A 24,174-nucleotide genomic window follows, 5' to 3' on the forward strand; every position below is an offset into this window, starting at 1 on the left:
GACCTCATCTGAAACTGCTCTCAATGAAATCCCGACTCCTGCAGGAATGCTGGCATCTTTCCCCCTGTTTTTCTCCTTCCTCACCCTCCTAACTCCAGCTGGATGGAGGTCTCATGTTAAAACTATGGCAGAATGGGAGAAATGGTGTTTCAGCCAGCTGACCCAGTGAAGAGGTGGGAAGGCTATGAACTCCACAGTCTATGGAATTCACAGAGGACAGCAAGAGGCTGCTGGCCTTATAGTCACCAGCTGTCATGGCAATTTGCCTTTCTGAAGAGTCAGACAGGGGAGTGGTGTTTGTTCCTGCATATAATTCAGTGTAACAATTGAATTACGAATGAGTTGGATGCATTCTGGGCAGGTCTGGTCTCCCTAGGACAGCATTCACCAGTGACTGAGCTGGGACATGTTTTCCCCTCATGGTGGTGCTTTCCATGCATTTCATTGCTAAACTTGGGCAGTGGTCTCAGCTCAAGATCTGTGCATCTTTAACAAGCTGTAGAGTTGGCCTGCAGCAGCATTTCTCCCTCTGTAGCACAATGCACTGCCCACTCAGAACATTTACTGGCAAAATCTCAGATCAACTGGTTTTGCCCCAGCATTGCTTCACATTGGAGCAAAAGAATGTGATGCTGAGGAAAGTTTGCATGCCCCAAACATGCTGTGTCATGGCAGGAGATGAACACACTCATAGCTGGAACAAAGAGACTTACCAAGGATTTCACTTTAGTCACAGCTCTGTCAAGCTCTCGTTGCATAGGCATGTTATACCAGATGCATACACAATTCTTAGAAATAAAAATGTCTCATCAGAAAGCTAGGGTTAGTTTAAAGAGTTTAAATAGTAGGCTTTGTTAACCCAGTTCCTTGTGATGGATGTCAGCCTGGTGCTCATCACAAGTCATCCATGACTCTTAGTAGAAACTTTTTGTCAGATTTCAAATTTGTAAATGAAAATATTTCTGAAAAAAAATGGATGGCATAACTCTATGCAGGGGCAAAAAAAAATCTTCTGCTTCTTATATGTGAATGTTGATGGCCTTACATGAGAAATGAAGAATAGAGAAGACAGAAATATCAAGGTGGAAGATGGATGAGTGGTTCTTCTTCATCCCGTGTTCTTTGGCTGGACAGTGGTATGTATTGAACTGGGCTTCTGGGTATTGCCTTCTAGAAATTGTATTTATTCAGAATATCAAAGTGAAAAGCCACAATAGCTTGTACATATGCTTGATCTAGTAGTATCATTGTCACTGAGACATATTGAAGTAGTATTTATTTCATGTTACAAGTCTTTCACAATTCAGAAGCAGTGATGACTGACACATTGGGGTGGTTAAAAAAATCCTGCAAGTAAAACAAAGAATGGCATGAGATAAATATGAGATTTTCATGTCATAGGGTACATGCACAGATATTTTAGCAGCTATATGATATATGCAGGGAGAGTGGAGAGAAAGCAGCTAAGAACATAGCCATACATTGAATTTGGGGACACTGAAATAAGTGTCAGCTGTTCATTGGCAAGATAGTAATTATGTAATCTGTCTGTTTTATCTACAGGGTGCTGTGGAGCAGCTTCCATCTGCAAGTTGTCCTTCACCTACACTGCTTCTACATCAGTGATGAATGTGCGACTATTGATACTGAAAGTAAAGGCAGCAGCTGCACACTCTGCATCAGATGGATCCGTAAGTCCTCTAGCAGGAAGCAAGCACAGCCATCAAAACAAGCTACTGGTGGTATCTGATGTTGTATTTCAAGAGAGAATTTTTCTGAGGAGCACTGAATTGCTCCTCTGTGCAACACAAAGATATGGCCTTTCTACTGTTCTGAGTCACAGTGTTTCACTTCCGTTTGTTTTCTACACTGTTAATTGCAAGCACAAAAACCTCTTAGAAGGCTGAATTTCTCAGTGAGCTTGATTTTAGCGGAAACTTGTAAAGCACACTTATTGAGGACAGGGTGTCCTTCTGAAGGAAAATGCTATTCAGAGAGCCCAACTGCACAGAGAACATCACACAGAGCTACCACATCACCTGCGTCCCTGCAGCTGAGGAGGCCATCTACTCCCTTGCCTACCTCATGACATTGCACAAAGAGTTTGACACCTTCGAGTTTTTCTTCAGGGAGCTGTTCATGCTCCAGAATGTCTGCCGTGTTCATGTGGATGTCATTCAAGGAGCCATTTCCCTTCCTGCAGACAGCTCCTCTTCCTCAGCACCTCCCTCATTTCCTGGGCAAAGAGAGTGATTAGGGCAGCATCTCCCACCTGTGGACTGACCTCCTCTGCATGAGATACCTGCTTGGCCTTGGCCATGCCCTGGTGCTACTCAACTCCTGTGGTCAGGACCTCTCCTTGAAGCACAACAGGGAGATCATCCAGCTGCTGAAGGGCTTTGGGTGCAAGAACATCTCACCCAGGCTGCTGCCACCTCTCCAGGTCACCACCTGCATCAAATATGTGCACAGGGAGCAATTTTACTCTTCCTTTTCTTTCATGCTGTGGACATTTGTGTGCAAATGTCCATCTGACCATCTGTTTTGGCTCTGTGTCCGTGGTCATCACCTGGTCCTTTGTGGGGTTTGTACTGCAGGACCAGCACGTTCTCCATCTGCTGTCATGGCCCGAGGACTCCAACAGCCCTGAGGGGCACTTCTGGGTAACACCCTGCAGGATTCCAGGTGAGCATGCTTCCACTTGTTTTTTCTGTACACACACACACACACACACACACACACACACACTTGTTTCACACATGGACAAAGCTGGAGAGGGACTTCTTACAAGAGTATGCAGTGATAGGATGGGAGGAGTGGCCTTAAATTTAAAAAGGGTAGGTTTGGATTACATGTAAGGAAGAAATTCTTTGCTCGGGTAGTGATGTGGCAAAGGAACAGGCTGCCTAGAGAAGTGCTGAATGGCTCATCCCTGTAAGTGTTCAAGGCCAGGCTGGATGGGGCTTTGAGGAACCTGGTCTAGTGGAAAGCGTCTCTGCCCATGGAGAGGGGTTTGGAACTACAAGATCTTTAAGACCTTTTTCCAACATAAACCATTTTATGATTCTATATCATAGGTGCACATGCACATACACAAGCATTATCTGAAGTTGATTTTGGCAAAATCTAGATGAAAAATTGAATTGTTATATAAGGCTGATCTATCAAATAATCTTAGTGGCCCTTTAGGAGCACTGAGGGAGAGGTGTCTGTGCTGTCCAGAATGTGCACTACCATCCCATGATCGAGCAGAAAGATGTCTGAGGATCTAAATTCAAACAGAAATCCGTGGACATTTCAGCTGATTCACCTGTACAATCTGAGATGATGAAAATAAAAGTAATAAAGATTAATATATGCAATCTATGCAAGCATTGCAGTGAAAAAATGTTGTACAAGATGTTCGTTTTGGTGTGAGAAATTCTGTTTTTCAACAAATTGAAGTTAATTCCCCCCCAGAAAATCAGAATTCAGGCTGAAGTCGACTTCTAGTCTTCACTTGCTTTTCTACGGGACCATACACAGCAGCTCTCCCATAGCAATTGCAAAAAACCCATGTAACTCATAACCACTGCCTAAACTCTATTGTACAAGGTCAAGAATTTCTGCAGAGAAGCAGAATAAGCGCCAGTATTTTCATCTTTACTGTGTGTATTTACTATTGCTTTCACCTTGTTGGCATGACTGGGAAAGTGTTGGAAGATGAACAGGATTTCACCCTCCTGCATGTCACTTTTAGAAGCACCTGGTAGGACTCCACTGCTCCCAGCTGCCTAGAGCTTCCCAGCAGCCCAGAGCAGGGATATCAGTCCAAGGCAGGGATATGAGGAATGGAAGCACAGGTAAATCTTTTCTCCTGTCTTTTTCTTTCTTTCCACCTTCTCCCTACTGTAACTTGTGGGAAACAAACAGAGGGAGCAGTAACAGAGGCAGAACATGTTTACTTTAATTTTCAAATTATCACATAACTTTATCAGCATAGTGCTTGCTCTTCTGATAACTGTATTTTACAACTGACCTGCACAAGTGACTGCTGATTGAGATATTTATAGAATAATTATGAGCATGTATTATTTGTAGTTAGATCACTTTTCCAGGTTGCTGTGATCTTATTACAGTCCATTGCCTCAGAAGCCATAAACCTGGAACCAGATATGTTCTCCACAGTTAGAAAATTTTAGGTGGTTGACATTTGTGTAGCTCACATAGCCTGCATATTTCATTGTTATTTCCATGATAACCACTGTGTTTTTTTCCAGTATGAGAATAATACTTTTTTGTGATTGTTCTTTTTTGCATCTGAAAGATGTAACATTTCCACAGCATATGTGTTTATTTTCCTCTTCATTTTTTTCCTTGCCATCACATTATATTGCCTGTCCAAAAGTAGCCATGTGGCTCTGACAGATGTGCTCAGTGGTTTTTGAAGGCTGTACAGGATTTTGAACCCAAACTTACAAGGATAACAGTCAGACACTCACCTGAATGCATCAAAGTCAGATCCAAGAGTGCTGGGCAACTCTGGGGTGAGAAGTCAACCCTCTCAGTGTGTGGGATGTTAGCCTGGTACTCAGTTCCAGGCTCTGTCCAAGTTTGACCAGGCCAATTCCTTTCAGTTTCCAGGTCCGGTTGTTAGAACAAAAAGTTGCAGGCCTCCAGGCAAGCAGAGGAGTCTTAAGGACCAGTTTGGATGGATAGAATAACATGAAAGAACTAAACTAAACAGTTGTTTGCAGTATCAGTACCAGCCAGGATAATCTCAGTTCAGATAAAAGATAAAACAAGACTTGCCCACAAATCTTAAAATAGCATGCTTCTTGCCTAGAGTCATGTAATGAAGACCAAGACTTTTTCTTACCCCCTTAAAGGCTAAAGACTTTCAGTCCTATTCAGCTGGTTTTCAAATAACAGCCTTAACTTATCTTTGGTATTTATCTCAGGCTGCTTATCTTGCACGACTCCTGCATGACAGAAAATTCTTGAAAGTCACCTTTCAGATAAGAAAGAGAAGCATGGGGGAATTAAGGGAAAGTATTTCCAAGGTATGTCTGGCTGGCCCTTAATGACTTTCCAAGCACACACCACCACAGTGCAGGTCAGCGCCCATGTCCCAGGCCAGCCATGTTCCCACTGGGACACCTTTCCTCTCTCTGCTCATATAAAGCAGAAAGTGATGGCCATGGGAGAGGTCTACATTGAGCCCCCTTACTTCTTCCAAGCCAAATGCCACTTTCATGCAATGTCATGGCATATTTGGGACACAAGCAGTCCCCTGCAAACAATCTCTCAGGGTTTGACATACACCTCTGCTGGTCACCAGCAATTTACGCCTTGCTCAAGTGGGAAAATAAAGGTCACAAGAAGTAATAGCAGAGCTTTTCATTCAGAAACACCAGCATGCTTTTACAAGAGAGATCAGTGCTTTTATTTCTCCATTCACAGAAGCAGGCAGAAAAGGGTGAAATGATATTCCCAGTGTCTTAAAGCAGACCATGGGCAAAGCCCTCACGGGTACACTGACACCTGACTCCCAGTGTAATGCACTGGACTAAACTGCTTTCCAGAACTGGCTCACCTCTGGAATGACAGAACGTGGTTCCACTGTCACCTCTGCTCTCTTTGCTACGGGTGAGTGTGCACAAGATGCCTGAGCACCAGAAGCTCTTTGTTACCCTTTCTGGAGTCCCTCTTGACAGCTTCTTGGCAAGTTGGCCTCTGTTCTCTCTGCACTGCTAGAAAGACACCAGGACTGTTACTGCAGCCTGGGAAACATATCGGAGGTACTGTCCTCTACCTGCACACATAGGATGCATAGGATGTGTGCAACAGCTGCTGCTGCTGTGGGGACCATTTTTCCAATGTTGTCCTTTCCTTTTGCTTTCCTTCCCTGATGGCAAGTGTAAGAGACAGCATGGTCTGGCACTCATCCAAGATCTTTGTTCCTGAATACCACAAAAAAAACCACAAACCAAAACAAAAAACCCCAACAACAACCAAAAAAACAAAAACCAAAATCAAACAAACAAACAAACAAACCCAAAACAAAACAAAAAAACCACCAAAATCTGTCTAAACTCAAAGAATCAGACTCACCTCAACTCTCTCCAGGCAGGAAGAAGGTTGCTAATATAGCCATATTATCTCAAAGGAATGAAAATGGTGGATTATTCTGTTTGTGGGTGGAGTGTTAAACCAATCCTAGACTTTGAAAGTATATCTGCATCGTCCTTGTTTTGTGTATTTTAGATAATTCGTGCTTGTGAGAAATAGATGAATGAAATATGTTATACTGGTAAGAAATATTCCTGTAAATTTTCTTAATCTGGGGACGGGGTGGGGGGCGGGGGGAGGGAGGGGGAGGGGGAGGGAAGGTTGCTTCACAGTATTTTGAAATCTCAGTTGGCAGCAGGGAGAAAAGGACTTAATTTGCAAATGGATGGACATGGCTAGGAGATGAGTGCTTCTCTAAGGTAATCCGAGGAACACCCAGGCGACAATACTTGATAAATATCTCAGACTGAGATAGCCAGTGCCATCTGGAGTTCCAGTAACCCTCTGATTGGCATACATCGCTTCCCAGACACAGTTTTGTTCAACTCAGCAAAAAAAAGAGACTTTATGAATATGTGATACTTCGAATGGAAAGAAAAGCCCATTCACCGAAATTCCTGCCTCGAGCAAAACAAACTGTATAAAAACCGCTTGAGCAGGACGGTCAGTGTGAACACAAGGAACCCTTTGCTGCAGCGGTCAAACCTGTGTCTCACCCAGTGCCGATCCCAGGCTCGGCACTGACCTTTTTTTGATAGTGTCTTTTCATTGTTATTCTCTAAATTTATATTTGGACCATTTAAATAAATTTTCTTTAATTAATAAATTGGAGCATTCATTCATAACAGTCCTGATGTAAATTCCACAGCTGGAAGCTGAATGATATAAAGAAAAATAAGAAAAATGGCCACAGGTATGTCTCCAGTAGCTGCAGTAGGATCACAAGGGAGATGGGAGTCCTTCACTGCAGTTTCTCTGACGCAGCAGCCTTGCTTCCCAAATAGAGCTGTTACCTGTCAAAGAACACCTCATTCACACCCCTTGGATGTGAGTGTGAGATGAAAGAGAAATACCAGAAGATTCTGAGTAGCACTACTAGTATATTAATCTACCACATTAGCTGTTTCCTTATATTTCAGTTTTTACATGTCCAGTTGCTTGAACAGACAGACCTGAAATTTTTTTCGGATGCTTTAGCTTGCACTGAACTTTTCACCACAGCAACTTAATGATTCAAAGTCATTTTGGTACCTCTCCATCCCACCGTCACATGTAGACCTTCCCTGAAATGAACATGTCATACTAATTTACACTAATGTGGTTCTGTTCTGCCTGGTATAATTGTTAATTTTCCTTAGCTTAGTCCCCACCCTTCAAAAGTCAGACAGACAGAGACACACAGTTTTTTTAATATGATTCCAGACAGTGATGCTGCTTCAATAAGCCATGGTCTAGAAAAAAGGTACTTTGTAGCTATGTCTTCATCATTACTCATATAACTAATCCTCATTCTTTTGTTCCTATTCTCCATTAGTTTAATGAGACTTCCTGATTGAGTAAGAACTCCTCATAGGAATAAAGTATTTTAAAAATAGGGATTTTCCTGTGACTGTTTTTGAGTCTCATGCCCACAAAGTTGTTGTAATCTCACCATCAAAACCTTCCTCTTTTGAAAAACCTGCTCAAGGGAAAGTGTTGCAAAACCATTGCAGCAATCACAAGAACACCTTGATTGCCGAATTTCTGAAAAATTACTCTTGTCCTCTAGCCCCCATTCAGATATTTTAACTCACCTGAGAAGATACAACTTAAAGCAGGCTTTGGTTTATATGCAATTTGCAGTCATTGAAATTTAAGTGCTGCAAAGGAATAATCCTTTTCTTCACAACCCTTTGCTTCTCACTGAAACAGCACTCAGTGATGATGGGATAAGGATGGGTATGTCTTCAATAAGACCTGTTGGAAAAGCACAGCTACTAAATGGAGGGAGCTTGTGCTCCCTCCCTTGGTTCTCCTTTACCTTTTCAACTATCAGGCATTGCTGTAAGAGGTCTTAAAGAACACAGCTCCCTGAAGAGCAGAATTAGATGAGAATAATTTAAGGAAGATTTGTTTTTGTCTCTAAACACGGACATCAGGTAATGTCTGTGATAACTCAGGCATGTAACAAATGAAACTTCACTCCAGCAGTAACAGAGATTTTCTTGACATTCCCAGATGCTGAGTTTTCAACAGCCCTGGGTGTTTTTAGGGGGAAGACCCAGCCAGACTACCTGAGCCTATCCCCTCCTTTCACCTATGAGCAAATTCATCTGACCACACCTAAAGTTGTGTTGCACACAGCTGTGTGCTGAGATGCAAACCCTGATGCCGGCACACAGCCAGAGTGGCAATTGGCAGAACCATGCCAGAATGGGCACTGGGGTGGGCACTGGCAGCTCCTGAAAAGCAGTTCTCCTGTTGCCTGTCCTTGGCACCCAGCATACACCCACAAGTCCAGCTCACTCCCACTGGGAGAAGCAAGTGTTTCCTGAACTGACATCTAGAATTCAGCTCTGCAAAACCAGGACTGCAACACTCCCATATACACTAGAATTAGTTTATGGGTCAAGAACAGCACAGAAACACTTCCTCCAAAACATATCAGAGGAAGTTACTAGAACTGAGACCTTTTCCTTTTTATCCACCAGATATTTAAACACAGGAGGTGCAGTTTAGCACTCTTACGACTGTCAGCAGCCTAACAGCTCAAGATGATGATGTGCATTTCCTTAAATCAGAACATTTTGTTTTAAATAAGCTTCTTGCTTTTTTCTGAGTTTTAGTTCTTTCCAGCTTCTGAGGTCTTCTTTGAAGCTCAACAATCTTGAGTTTATTTTAGTTAAACCTTCACCCCACCACATGCACACTTTTGCTTTTGCATACCCCACTGAAATGAAAATTTCTGGTGGCAAAATATGAAATTGAGCCTTTGTACATGTTTAAGGAGGGGTGTTGGTTTTCTTTTTCCTCCATTGTTGCAAACTCATCTTGAAAGAAAATATTTTCTTCTGAGGATGCCCTCCATCTTTATCAGCTACTTCCCTTCAGGTGAGATAACTTGTCTTGCTGGGCAAACAAAAAACCAGACAAACCAGAATTTCAGAGCAAATCATTCTTGCATGCCATCTTATGCATCTGGTCAGACAAATTCTTGTTGCTTTACAGGGTTAAGAGGGGACCCTTTCCATCCTACCCACAGCTCCTCATCAGCTTCTCTCCATCCTCCTAAACACAACCTTTTACCAAAAGGAAGGCATTAGGGGAGAAGTGCAGAGTAAGGGCTATCCTAAAGAAGCCAACAAGGGGAAGGAGCAAACCCTGCAGCCCAATCTTGCTTCAAGGAAGGGATGAAGGACAGGGAACATTCTAGAACAGAACAAAGGAGGTACAAGGAGATTGACAAATACTTGGTGGGAGAATCCTGGGGTAAACAACTCAGGTGTGAACCATTAGGGAAGCCAAATGGGGTACATGGAATGAACTGCTACAAACTTATTACAAGGAATATTTAAAACCTACTACAGAAGAACAAACTGCAAAACAACAGACTACCACACGGGATCATGCAGGAGGTGCTGGCCAGTCCAGGGGTGTGCCAAGGCTGGTAGCGTGGGCACTGTGATGGAGTGAAGGGGCTGGTGGTGGCCACCTTGGTGCTGCTGGTCACTGCTGTGCTGCCGAGGCACAGTGGGGGCGGGTGGTGGCAGTGGGGCTCTCTGAAGGCCATGGGGCTGGAGTGGGCATCTGGCACACCGCTGGCAAGGCGGGCACCCTGCCTGAGGGGTAGGCAGCACTGGGGCATAGGCCTGCCAATTCTAAGTGTCCTGCAACCCACTTCTATGTGACCCACCTCAAGCACTGCATGTTTCCCAAACATAAATATATGGCTCCAGTGCCCAGCAAAACTTACTGTTGATTTCAGTCATGTCTTGCAATATATTCCCAAGGATGGGAACAGTTCAGACAGATTTCTAAAGAGCAAACTCCTGTGCATCAGATTGTCAAGTACAGGAGAAAAGCTCAGATCAGTTGGTGGAATAGAAGTGTAAAGAAATCATCCCTTTGCCTAGAGAGAAATGCTGAAGGAGAAGCACAGGCTATTTCAGGGGGCTGGTGGACATTAGCCTGTTGGTAGGTAGGTTTGATCCTGGAATGACAAGCATGGCATTTGGAAGGTCAAGGTAAATCAGTCAGACTTTTATGCTGCAAGATTCCCAGACTAATGTTGGTTTAAGTGCACCTGTGACAGAAATGGGTGTGCAATGGCTTATGTTGTGTAAGCTGCCTGTGTTTGTCTTCATAGTCCGTGGTGGTGATGCAAGGAGGAAAGGGAAGATGCAAGGTTGCCTCTTGGAATCAACAGATGCAGAACAGCTCACACTGGAATTGTAATGGCAAAAAAACTGAAGGGAAGGGCTTAGAGGGGATGCTGCCTTTGGGATTATGTTGTGCCTTTGTCTGGTGAAAGAGGTCCAGGCTCTGAAGCAATGCTTTTCCTTCCTCCAAACCACCACCACTAAGAAAAGGCATGAAATTATAGGCAACAGAGGAGCTGACCCATCTCTCTTGTGGCTGTCTCCACACCTGAGCAGTGCAATGCTGCTGATGGCTGTTCTTAACACCCAGTGGCAGCGAACTTGTTTCCAGAGCAGTGCTCAGTATTGCTGCCCAGGATGTGGTTCTTTCCTATGCCTGGATTCCTGGTTTTCAAGGACAAAACTCTGATAACCATGATGGAATGAGAGAAAAGAGGTTAACAAAAGTGGATTGAGCAGCTCATGACAAAATTTATTTTAACTTTCATAAGCAGCACCACTTCTCAGACAAACTGTCTTTTTAAGAACAGCACCCCAGGAAAATTCTGAATCTGAAACCAGTCACTCAAGCAACTATTTAAAGAAAAATATGATAAATTAATTCTTTTCCCCATACTTAGCTACACTTTACCCTACTTTTTAATTAACTTACAAAGATGCCTAGTTTCCTCAATTTGGGAGATGGTGAATAATGTGAAGTCAGTAGTTTTGTATTCCTGGAAGGCAGTGCCTTCCAGTATTTTTGTGGATGTCCTTGGGTCATTCCTGTTTTGTCAGATATCTTTCTGCTTTGCCATTGTATCAGCATTTTCTGAAACTTCCCATACACCACATTTATTGCCATCTGTTATGAACAGATTTTTAATTTGGGATGGTAATGCACATCCCAGGCTATTTAAAGGATTTATTTTCTGCCATCACTGTCTCTTTTGCTCTTTCATAAAGTGTTATATTTACTTTAATACTTTCTGTGAAAAAGTAATATTTTTCTGAATTTTCCCTGGGAGAAAACCACATTTTTTTGGCATGTTACTTTATTTGATAAACACAATATACAGAAAGGGAGAAATAAAGTTATTAAGTTCTGGTTATATCTGAGACACACTATTGTTTATGGCAAAGTGCTATGGTAGTTCTGCGGTTGGATCATACAGCCTTTTTTGCATTTGTTTTAAAAGTCATGAGTCAGTTTTTGTGGCATGGCACTCGATATGAGTGACATTCCTCAGGGGCTGGTATTGGGACTGGCACTGTTTAACATCTCTGTCAGTGTCACAGACTGTGGGATTGTGTGCAATCAACCCTCAGCAAGTTTGCTGCTGACACCGAGTTGTGTGGTGCAGTCAGCACACTGGAGGGAAGGGATGACATCCAGAGGGACCTGGACAGGCTGGAGAGATGGGACTGTGCAAACTTCATGGAGTTCAACAAGGACAAATGCAAGGTCTTGCCTGTGGGTTTGGGCAGCCCCAAGGATAAATATGGGCTGGGGGAAAATGAAGTGCGAGTAGCCCTGAGGAGAAGGACTTGGTGATTGTGTTTGTTGCTCAGCATGACCCAGCAGTGTGTGCCTGCAGCCCAGAAAGCCAAATGTGTCCTGGGCTGCATCCAGAGCAGTGTGGCCAGCAGGCTTTGGGGAGGTGATTCTGCCCCTCTGCCCTGCTCTGGTGAGACCCCACCTGCAGTGCTGCATCCAGCTCTGGGCCCCCAACATGAGAAAGACATGGACCTGCTGGAGCAAGGCCAGAGGAGGACTACAAAGATGATCAGAGACTGGAGCACCTCGCCTATGAAGACAGGCTGAGAGAGCTGGGGTTGTTCAGCCTGGAGGAGAGAAGGTTCTCATTTGAGCTTAGAACATCTTTCCAGTACCTAAAGAGAGCCTGTTAAGAGCTGGAGAAGGACCTTTTACAGGGACATGTAGGGATAAGACAAGGGGGAATGGCTTTACACTGTAAGAAGATGGTTTTAGATTGGATATATGGAAGAAATTCTTTACTGTGAGGCACTGGACAGGTTGTCCAGAGTTGTGGATGCCCCATCCCTGGAAGTGTTCAAGACCAGGCTGAATGAGACTTTGAGAAACCTGGGCTTGCAGAAGGTGATAATTAGTGACAAGCAGAGGATAAACTCCTACTCATTTATATCATGGATAGGTCCTGTGATCTGCCTAAATCTATATCTATTATTATATAACATAATAGGTTATAATTGAGTTTCAATAACTCCTTCCAATTATGTCATGCTTGAATTTGTTCTGTTAGTCCATTTCCTACCAACCAACCAACTAACCAACAACAAAAAGCAAAGCAAAAATCCAGTACTTACCACTAAATTAATGTGAAGGTACTATGTGTTATTGGCCCAGTGTTCAAATATCACTTGGAGGGCAGTTCTGGTTGGGAAGGTTACATGAATGATTATGTGCAGTATCATACTGAGGCTATTGCAGAAGAGGGATTTTATTTCTCAAATGAAATCTTTAGGTCTTTTGTGTTGACGTCTTGTCTGTGTCATGAAAGCTGCTCTCAGCAAAGAAACTTGACTTGAAGAAACCATGTTAGCAGCCAGGCACCTGTTGATGTGTATTCCAAAGCATTTTACCCCAGTTCTGTGGAGAAAGGCCCCAGAGTGCACACAAAACTGAACACAAAGCTCTTAAAGGGACTAACTATTTGATTTTCTGTTACTGAGTTTCAGAAGCCCAAGGATCCATAGCCAGCATGTGATGGGGAGGTAGAAGTGGTGAAGTGGATTGATACGGAAGAGAGGCATGGAGGTTGTCATGGTATTGTGTACATTTTTCTCTATTTTTTCTTCCTGTGCTAGCAACACATATTTGATTTCAAGGATCGTTAATCCATAGTGTAGTTATGTGTATTGATGAGAAAAAAAATTGAGAACTTCAGTCAGCTTCAATGACAGTAATTTCACAACACAACTATACTGAAACCAGCAAAAATACACAAATAGCATCCAGAATTAGTTTGTGGAAAATCTAGTGTGGCTAAAAGTATTGGTTTCTCTCCACTGCCAGAGGAAATTCAACTGGTATTTTCAGGTGACAACACCCCAGCCCACAACATCACTAAAAGCAGTCAAGAGAATAGTAGTAGCAGTCTGAATTTCTGCTGTGTCAGAGCATAAACTCATGAGACAGGATTTTTAGGGATGTTCTATAAATGCAGCTTGGATTGGGTTGCCTCATAGTGCCTGCAAATCACTTAAGACTTGGAGACCAAAGTATGAGAGATCCAGAAGGAGACACCAGGGCAAAGCTCCTCTTGCAGCTACAGGAGCTTTCCATTTCTGTCATTTTTAATGGGATATTTTCTAGCTCCAACTTTTGTCTTGCTACCCTGTCATTGCTATCTTTTCCTACAAAAAAAAGGAATGCAGCCATGCATTCCTAGCCCTTTTTGTGTCTAAAAGACAAGTGTAATGAATCACAATCAGCAAGATCTTAAAAACAGGAATACAACTGCTGGCTACACATATAGATATGGTTTTGTCAAATATACTGATATTTACTACAGAGAATAACAGAAGACTACTGGAAATAGAATAAAGATGCTGCATTTCCCAGATAATACCTGTTCTTTAAATATCTCTTAGGACAAAGTTTGTAATAGCAAACAGGATCCTTTACTGTATTGGTGTGCCTGCTTAGAAAAATCAGATAGCATTTCAGGCACAGGAGTCCATGCCTGAAAAACAGGGGCTTACATATTTGTCTTACTTGACCAACTAACTGAACTGGAAAAAAAAATTAATTTAGATGCAGATTTTGTTTTACCAGTGTCCTTAGACCATCCTGATTGGTAGGGACACTGAGGGGGAGATGGAAAGTGGGGAAGATAAGTATTTTCAGGACTGAAAAAGCAGTAATCAAGCTTTGGCAATAACATAGTGTTTCTGTTTTTTTTCTTGGTGCGGCATAAGACTTCTTCCCAAGTTTATTCATTTTTGTGGCATATAGTAGTTGATGCAAACACAGCTTTGTGCTTGGTCACAGCCCCATTTTAATTCCACAGTAACAGCCACCAGAGGAAGGCTATCCAACATCTGAGCAGATTTTTTCTTCAAACTCTTGATAAACACAATTGACCAAGAATGCTGCAGAGAAAAAAGAAAAAAAAGAAAAAAAATTGGGGCTTGAGAATATTTTGGTGTGGCAAACAGAAGACAAAAGTCATGGTTCTCAGTCATCGTGTCCTAAAAACAAAGCAAGGAAGCAAACCTATGAATGCTTATTCCTCTAGCAGTTGTGGTTGTATTCACATGGCATGTTAGCAGCACTCTTGAGTGACCCAGTCAGCTGCACAAAAGTGGTAAACATTGGGATGCCTGAATTTAGGGAGACTGTGTGCTGCTCTCCTGCCTTTCTTCTGAGCAAGCAGTGATGGCTCAAAGAATACCTCTTGAATAACAGCAGTTTACCACCAAATATGAAAACATTACTAATTTCAGGGTCTTTTAACAAACTGGATTGCAAACTGCAGCAGTTCTGTAACAGGAACACAAGACACTTATATGTCCTGGAGTGTGGCTGGTAACCTGCAGGGAAGGTTCTGAACAGACAGGATCTGCCTCAGTCAGCTTATTCTGCTTTTAGGGCTGCCAGCACCTAATGATGCAGATTCCAGCAGAAAGGCACCAAATGTTTCCTCCAGAGAAAAAATTCTGTTTAGTATTTTGAAGAGAGGAGAAGAGAGCTTAGCTATCTTGCTGTCATGGAGGGAGCTGAAGAGAGAAGTATTTCAGAGTGAGTAAGTATTTCAAATAGGGAGTTTTAGGAAGGTCTAGAGACTTAAGAGAGGTCTGGGACCAGCCCATCCCCTCCTTGGTCTAATAAGCTGAATATCTCTCCCAAACTGAAAAATCCCAAATAAAATAAAGCTGTTCTCACCCTGTTGCGTGAGTATTTAAAGTAGCCCAGAGTACAAACAACATCACATTTCATTGTTCAGACTCCAGATGTGAATAGCAAAATGTCAGTCAGCGGCAGAAGCAATGAGCTTGGCAGTTTGAAACTTATGGATATAATGGCACGTAGCATTCTGAACCTGAAGAAATACAGATATTTTATGGATATACAGATACATTATGGGTTATATTAACTGTTCAAGTAAGAATCCACAAAAACATCACAGATTTCTGTTCATAAGTTATTTAAGATTTTTTTAAAGTTTTGTGTTGTTTTTATGAATGCTAATCCAGGTTATGCTTTTCTGTAAGTAAATTAATTTGTTTTCACTGTGTGACTGATTTTTGACTACAACACCTGCCTCATCAGTCTCTTTTTTTTCGCTTTTGCAGAAAAGGACAATAGAGTTATTCACTGCAGAAGAGACAAAACAGTGATTTCTGGCAGCAAAACTGAAGAACTGCATCAAAACCAGTGAGACCTTACCATACTGGTGTTACCTTGAAATAGCAGTAAAAGAAAGGGAAAGATGAAACACTGGAGGGGTGTCTGGTAGGAAGGATGTTAAGGAAGGATTGACCTGCACAACAGTAACAGCAATGATTGAGTTCAGCAGCTGTGGTGCACCTCCACGGAGAGAGCTTGGGCTCCTCTATCTGTACCTCCTCGTCTTTCAACTTCACTCTAGTAATGAAAGCAATGTGTATGCAGAATCATGGTATTATAGAATGGTTTAGGTTGGAAGGGACCTTAAAGATCATCTAGTTCCAAAATCCCTGCCATGGGCAGGAATGTTATTCACTACATCAGGCCCCCATCTATCCTGACCTGGAACACTTCCAGGGACACTCACAGATGCAGAACAAAGACAAATCCAAGCACACTTAAGTGAATTTACAGTCTGGTTTGGTTTTCTCTCTTGCATATACCATTCCTCTGTTGGCTGTATCAATTCCTCTGCCTTATCCTTCAAACTTGTCTCACTGAACTTGTAAGCACACAGCTACCACAAACCCATCATTTTGAAACCTATAAATGCAAGGCTGAAACATTGACACCCATGAATAAATTATAGCAGAGCCACAAGAGGCATAAAACTGAAGTAGCCAGTTGGATTTTCTGCCCACTGGCTTCTGAGACAGTCACTGATTTCTAATTCATTTAAAGCATCAAAGATTCTGACTTACATGAGCTGTGAGGTCGGCAGTGACATCAGCAGCACCAAACTATGAATGAAAATGCTGCAAACATAATGAAGGATGGTCTGAAAATCAACCCAATAGGACACACTGATTCAGAGGTCATGATAAGGTGTTACGTGGTGATGTGCAGGAATAGATCAACACCCTCAGCTTTCACCAGGAACCAGCCTGTGATCATACAAACATCTAATGAACAGTTTGATATCATGCTTCAAAAAGTTTTACTGGCATTACTCCACAGCAGAGGGGCACTTTTGATGACCCTCTGCAAATCATTCTCAATGGATTTTAACAAAGACCAATTTTCATTGCTCCAGATTCACAGTGCCACCCTCTAGCTATGACTTTGCTTTCCATCTCTGTCCCCCTCCCACACTAGGAATCCAGGGAAGATTCAGACCTTTGGTAACAGGAGATCATCCAAGAAAAGGTCTTTGTCTCACAAACCCTGCTGTCTCATGGCTGGTGACTGCCAGCATGGTGGTGGTTTGCTATGTGGGCATGAAGGCTCACTCGTAAAAATGATTAACACTTGGCTCATTATTGTGAGGGGCACCCGAAGAGGCTGGAAACAAGCACTAGAAATAGGCCCAGAAATAGGCACTCAAGGCAAAGCAATGGCATTAAGTAGGTAACACTAAACCTTTCTACCTGATTTGATTAGGTACTTACACTAAAATGGAGAGAACTGCACCTGTGGACTGATTAGCATGAGAAGCAAGAGATATAACTAGCAAATGGACAGGGGGTCAAGTAGCAATTATAGAAAAGTCATGTCACCAGTGAATGTTTCTGCCCTAGTTTGTTAAAATGTATAAATGGTGCAATTAGTTTTTGAAATGTATGTATAAAGTATCGATGATAAGTGAGCAGACCAAGCTCTCTACTTGTGCAAACTAGAATGAAAGATGGAAATACCTGTCTCAGTGAGTGAATTGGCACTGGGCACCAGTTAGCAAGCCTGCTTTCAGGGCAAAGGACAGCATCCGGTGCCGTGCTGGGCAGGCTGCTGCATGGTGCTGGGGATTGTGCCCTGTAGCAGAACACCACCGTTGCACGCATGTGTGTGGCGTCCTCAGCAGAGCTGCCGAGGAATCCAGATGCCTTCTTTTGACATCTGGATTGGGCTTCCAGGGCAAGGTTGGCTTCTGGGAGGAGACACCAGGACCTACCCTTGCGTTGGGCAGTTAGCCAGCTCCAGGACAGACCCGCTGCTGGCCAAGCTGAACTTGTGACAACAATTGTGGCACCTCCGTAAAAATGTATTTAAGAAGCGGAAAGAACTTATTGCACAGCAGCATCAGCAGCTGGAGAGAGGAATGAGAAGCTTTTTGGAGGAACAGCCCTGCAGACAGCAAAGTCAGTGAAGAAGGACAGGAGGTGTTCCAGGTGCAAGGGCAGAGATTCCCCTGCAGCCCGTGCTGCAGCCCACGGTGAGGTGGGCTAACCCCCTCCAGCTCAGGGAGCAGAGATCCTCCTGCGACCCACGGAGCACACCACACTGGAGTAGGTGGACATGCCCCGGAGGAAGCTGAAGCTGCAGCCCACGGAGAGAGGAGCCCACCCCGAAGCAAGCGTGCTGGCAGGACTTGCGACCACGCAGAAGATCCACGATGGAGCAGCCTGTTCCTGAAGGACTGCACCCCGTGGAAGGACCTACGATGCGGCACTTCGTGCAGAACTGTCCGCCGTGGGAGCGCCCCACGCTAGGGCACGGCCAGAGTGCGAGGAGGGAGCCGCAGCGCGGAAGAGACGCTACGGACCGAGCGCAACCTCCCCGTCCCGCCCCCTGGCAGTGCGGGGCGAGCCCGAGCCTGGGAGGAAAAGGAACGATGGGTGTTTTCTGCTCCGTTTCTGACTTCCCGACTGCGTTAACGATGGGCAGCCAACCAAGCAAACCCGCCCGGAGCCGAGGCACCACTGCCACCGCTCTGCCGCCGCTGCGGGCCCGCCCCGGGCGCCGTCACGGGCGGCGGGCGGGACCTGCGGGAGGCGGCCCCGGGGCGGCCGCGGGCGGGGCCGGGGGCGGCCGGAGGGAGGGCGGCCCAAGGTCGGCGCCGTGCTGCGCTGCCGAGCGCGGCTCTCCCGCAGATGGAGTACGACTGGCTGGGCTTCGGCTACGCGGCGCTGGTGGCGGCGGGAGGCGTCGTGGGCTACGCCAAGGCAGGTGGGTGCTGGTGGCCGTGGCTGTCCCTGTCCGGTCTGCTCGCAGGCAGTCCCCGCTCCGCCCCGCTCCGGGACCGCCGCCGGCAGTGACCCCTCAAGTCCCGCTCAGTCCTTGCTGCCACCAAACAACGAAACGGTGCTCGCAAAGTGCACCCCAAACCCCTCAGCCCTAATGCTGTGGTTAGATTGGTTTTGTGGATTTACTGACTGGCACGGGGGAGTCGCGAAGTGCTTTCGATTGGTGTGCAGGCTGACTCTGCGTGTGTTCTTCCGCTGACTGCTTTATTTTTTATTGAAGGCAGCGTCCCGTCTCTGGCTGCCGGTCTTCTGTTCGGCGGCTTAGCGGGACTCGGCGCGTACCAGCAGTCCAAAGATCCAAAGAATGTGTGGCTTTCCCTCGGTAAGTTTGCTCGGCAGCCGAGTACTGAGTGTTACTGGTGGCGCTGGGAACAGTAAGCTTTTTGTTTTCTAGCATGTTTCAGCTGCCCTGTGCCCTTGTACCTATACAAATGTTGTAAGTGGTGGCAGGACCCCCTGCCCACAGGCAGGAAGTATTTGTTTAAGAGCATGATTCCTGGGTCCAAGACCTGGATTGTCCTGTGTGAATCCAGAGCTGGTGAGAAACTGTCACCAACTGTCTCCTCTGCCAGATTAGATAATGTGTTACACCAACACATAAGGTGCAAAAAACATACGTGAAAAATTTTTGGTTGCGAAGCAACGTTCTTAGCCTGTGGTGGTGGAATAAGCACTATTTTTGCAATAGTGACAACAGTGTGAAAGGGGCTACGTGGCCTTAGGGAACCCTGGTTTGCACAGGCATCTCAGAGGAGCAGTACATATTCCAATGCATCATACCATCTGGAAGAAACAGCATGTAAAAGAAAAGAGGCAGTGATGTATTCTGCTTGCTTATAGTAGAGCTTACAAGAAGTTGTGGGTGTTAAGCTTGCAGTTAACTCTTCAGGGGAAGGAGAAGGATGAAATCACTGTGGAAAATATTATGAGGCACTCAGGTGAACCTCAGGGAGTTCCTTTGCTGCAGGAGTGTAATATCTGGTTAAACCACTATCAGGAACTGATTGTACCTTATCTAGGGTATCCTAGATAACTTCTTGAGGTTCCTGCTAGCTCTGCAATTACTCCATATTGTCACTAGTGCTATGATACTATAGCTTTACAGTGATTTAAGACTATTTTAAACCAATAGGACTAATGTGCTGAAAGGCTTTATGAAGCCACTGTAGAGGACCATCCTCATCAGTAAGGAATGAAACGTAAAATGTAGCTCAGTGCAAAGCACAATTTCCATTTGTGAACTGTCCTTCCACTCTGGCATGTTATAGGAGTGGCTGTGCATCTCTGGCATGGGTTTATAGGCAGTGTCATGGAAGAGGAATTAACACCTTTTGTATATCCTGATGTGGTGCATGGAGTGTTTTCAGATGGACCTCTTGAAAGCAGTAATGTGTCACAGTCTAGTATAGCTATTCATCCATCCATCCATCCCTCCCTCCCTCCTCAGCCCTCCTTGAGATGTGCAGCTGTGGCTCCTGCAGAGCTGTAAGTTGGTCCCAGTACATTACGAGTAGAAATGCAGAAACAGAACCTTAACAGAGTATCACTAGAATACCTTTTACCCTGTCTGATGCAAACAAACTTGAGGCTTTGGAAAAAGGTATACCACACTTTCACCTCCCTTTCTTATTCAAAAAAACAATGGCCCTGTAAATTTCTTGTGAATGTTGATGGGATTCCTTTTCTACACTTAGAGAAAAATAATCTGCACACGTCTAAGATGTTAATAGCTCTTTCAGTTTGATCCTTTGGATTGTTTTCTGTTTTCTAATCATATTTTCAAGTGAGGTTGTTTTCTTTCTAGTTGTAGTATTTACTGCCACTTTCCAGTTCAGAATGTCACAGAGAAATGGGGACTGTAAATAATATTTACCTCCCACATAGTGAATACTGTCACCATCCCAGCTTTCTGGCAGTTTTGAGCCTGCCTGTGTTCGAGGGAATAATCATTCTTTGCAAGTAAGGGTTGAGGGAGAGCTAGTGACCTGTTCAGAGGATTAGAGTTTGTGGGTGATCAGACTGTGTCTCAACCCTGGTGAGATCTCCTCACTTCTGCTGAGCAGTGGAGTGTGCTTACCAAAGCTGCTGAGAAGGTTGTAATGACAGCTTTGATGCTGAAGAAAATCAAACTGCTTTACTCACAGAGGGAGGCATTCCTATCTGTATGTGTAGGTGTGTTTGGCTGGTGCTGCTCAGTGCCCAAGTGTGGCAATGCTGCGCTGGCATTTCTGTGTCAAATGGTTCTGACTGGGCTTCTTTTCAACAGTGGCATCTGGCACCTTGTCTACTGTTATGGGAATGAGATTCTACAACTCCAAAAAGGCAATGCCCGGGATAATTGCTGGTGCCAGGTAACCACCTGTCTGTTGTTCTTGTCTGTGTTACTGAATAACCATTTTATTTAGCTTATTTGTGGATTATATTGTTTTGAAAATGTAACATGGTAAGTTCTGTGAAAAATGAAATCTTGTGGTGGTGTTCGGCTAAATGAAATGTCAGTGTTTTCTTCCTTCTTGTTCTTTATGGGATTTTGCCTCCACCTCCTTCTTTTTATAACAACTATTCTGTTCCACAGTTTACTGATGGTTGGACGGCTTGGATTGCAGATGATGGAAAAACCTATTAAGCCATAAGTCTGAATCAAGTGACTTGAAGAGACATGACTGAGAAGCCCAAAAATGCAACTGCCTAAATGTGCTGCACATAAGTGTAACAGGCACTGCTACCTGTGTGTTGTATTTTTCATATCCTAATGCACGTGAGTTGTGTTTTTAAAGGATTGACATAGAGAGCCCTTGTCATGGTATTTGTCAACATTTGCTGCACTGAAAGCAAGCAAAAAAATATGAGTATAGCAATAGTTTAGCTTCTGTTCCTGCAGCTTCGTGTCAGCAAAGACCTCCTGGCCCTTGCATTCAGACAGTTGCAGGATTGAAGCTTAAATGCACATCTAACTTGTCCTTCTAAAATCATGTATACCTCTAAAACCAGGAGAGAGGAGTTGCCGATTTGTTACTAGTAATTCATACAATAAACGTGCTTATGATGTTCCATCTCCCTTTCCATGCCAGTTTATCTGTTCACAGTGTTTGTCAGTCAGGGAGTTTGTTCTCCCAGCACTGCATGTTAGAACCTGGTCCCACAAAACACAATCATGGAGCCAGCTGTTGAGGCTCTGCTGTAATGCAATAAATGCATACCCATGACTTGCAATCATTTGTAAGCTCGGCTGTATGTCATTCATTTTACTTTTACAGATTACTACTCATAAATTAAAAATATGCTTTATTAGGTAATGCTGAATTGTAGGCACAGCTTTATTAAAATGTTATTTTAATAAACCAAGAAATTATTCTTGCAAACTTTTGTGTTCTACACAGGTTATTTTGTCTCTAATTGTTCATCTGGATGATACAGTTTGGTGCCTTTCCTGCAGGGTGTCGGGATATATTTGCGAGCATGAATTGTATAAATAATCTATTGTATCCCTGAATCTAGTAACTTCTAAATTAAAAAAATCTGAACTGGGAGAGAGGTGACAGCACAAAAGCATACAGACCACATATTCAGACAAGTATTATATTAAAGTTTTTTATTTTGGGTTTTTTGGTGGTTTTTTTGGTGTTTTTTTAGTTTTGTTTTGTTATGGTTTTGTTTTGTATTCTGAGAGGTTAATCTATTTTAGATTTAGAAAATACTGTATGAAAGTTTATTTAAAGACCAAAGGGCTTATTTGATCAGCCTTTGTCCTCAGTTAATTCCCTTAATGCCTGAAATCATTATAAACTTTCCATAGAGAAATATCCTGGAAGATACACATGACTGGTAATGCATCCCTTTTCTGGTCACATTTAACTTATGTCCCTTTTTGCACAGATCCTGAGCTTCGATTTCTTCAACCTTTTTTCTTTGGTGCCTGATACTGAGAGGGATGGAAGCAAGAGGGCTGGTCCATTAGATTGGTGAGACTCTGGGGCTGCTCAGAATTCTCTGAGTATCAGGGTAGTACCTTGGCATGAGGATCACATTCTGTGGTTTTCCTTCCCTCCTCCCTCGTCGCAGAAGCACAGGCAGGGCAGTGACCTCGTGCTGCGTGAGCAGGAGGCGCAGAGCTGGGCCAGTGGCCACAGCCAGGCTCTGCCAGCAGGGAGGTGGTTGGCCAGGCAAGTCACAGGGATGAGACAGGACTGAGGTCAAACCGGGATGCCAGGTCAGTCAGACTGGCTTACGGATCTGCAGGGACGTGGCCAGGAATGGGTACAGCTCCAGCAAGAGTCTCAGCAGCCTGGTCCCAGGCCAGACAGCTTGGGTTAGAGCTGGCTTGAGCACAGACAGATCTGGATGAGGAACTGTACCCAGAGCATCTTCTTACAGCCCTTATTTATCACCCTGCAGAGTTCAGCTTCAGGTGGTCACCTGTATTTACATTTCTCTCCTATCTCTCTGCATGGCAATAAGGGGTGTGCAGGACAGCAGATGGTTTGTTAACATGTCACCCTTTTAAGTGCCTAATTCCAGCCCAGGACCCAGCACTGGTAGGTAGGTGTCCCCACATCTTTGTTCTAATTTGAAAAAGTTAGTAAGCCAGATGTTAGCATTTAAGACACTTTTCTTTAAACTGCTTTATGGTGAGGATTTTTTGCCTCTTCATATTACTGTTGAAGCAGTTTTCTTCTGTAGGAGTAGGATGCAAACATAAATGCATCTCCTGCAATAAACTGAGAAGAGCCATGACCCAGCAGTTTTGTAATTGTATAATGCTGGTCTCAAGCCAGGTAACTGGTGAATTTAAATTTCAGTTGTCTTTAACAGAATAAAGACAGTAGAAAGCAGAAAACTGGACTGGTAAGCTTTTATACTTTTAGATTAAAGTGTGAATCCTTGCTGCTGTTTCCTGAGCTTTGGAAAGTAATAGGTTGAATTGAGAACTGCTGGTAGAAGTAATTTAGAACTTGTAGTAGAACACTCAGGCTCAGGATAAACAGCAGTAATACAGGCAAAGGGACAAGAGAAAAATCTTAGTTTTACACACTTTGTATCCCTTTGAAAATTTATTAGCATATAATAATGTTTTTAAGCATTTCTGCACTAACAGTCCAATGTGTACCAATGAATCAGAGTTAAATGACTGTACAAAGCCCATTAGCCTATTCTTGCTGCTTGCAACAAGAATTATTCAACTGCTGTCATGCTTTGCTTGTGGACAAGTAAAGACTGATCTGGTTATGTCAAAGCCCTTACAAGATTGATTAGCATGCAACAAGGACAGCATGTTTCTTCTAACCATATTTAGTGCCATAAACAGTAGCTGTTTATTTTTCTTCTCTCAGGTGACTCAGACACATGAGTTATCAGCACATTATTAGTTAATTCCTTGACCAGGCTGTGATTT

At 43.8% G+C, this 24,174-nt stretch overlaps 2 protein-coding genes across 2 annotated transcripts; both read left to right on the forward strand.

The window, feature by feature from the left end:
* Nucleotides 1-1,214: 1,214 nt before the first annotated feature.
* Nucleotides 1,215-7,986, forward strand: GCNT2 (glucosaminyl (N-acetyl) transferase 2 (I blood group)). The gene is given in 5 exon segments (XM_085571479.1): nt 1,215-1,875; nt 1,878-1,948; nt 1,951-2,175; nt 2,177-2,529; nt 2,531-7,986. Coding segments are annotated over 5 exon segments (1,227 nt in total). The 5' UTR covers nt 1,215-1,625; the 3' UTR covers nt 2,859-7,986.
* Nucleotides 7,987-18,562: 10,576 nt separating this feature from the next.
* LOC110472625 (transmembrane protein 14C) lies at nt 18,563-22,144 on the forward strand. The gene is made up of 4 exons (XM_021534476.3): nt 18,563-18,705; nt 19,003-19,104; nt 21,049-21,133; nt 21,358-22,144. Exons 1-4 carry the CDS (start codon nt 18,630-18,632, stop codon nt 21,413-21,415), a joined length of 321 nt encoding a protein of 106 aa, XP_021390151.1. The 5' UTR covers nt 18,563-18,629; the 3' UTR covers nt 21,416-22,144.
* The last annotated feature ends 2,030 nt before the right edge of the window (nt 22,145-24,174 follow it).

The sequence above is a fragment of the Lonchura striata genome, chromosome 2 (genome assembly GCF_050655825.1).
Source record: "Lonchura striata isolate lonStrDom1 chromosome 2, ASM5065582v1, whole genome shotgun sequence".
Classification (NCBI taxonomy): domain Eukaryota; kingdom Metazoa; phylum Chordata; class Aves; order Passeriformes; family Estrildidae; genus Lonchura; species Lonchura striata.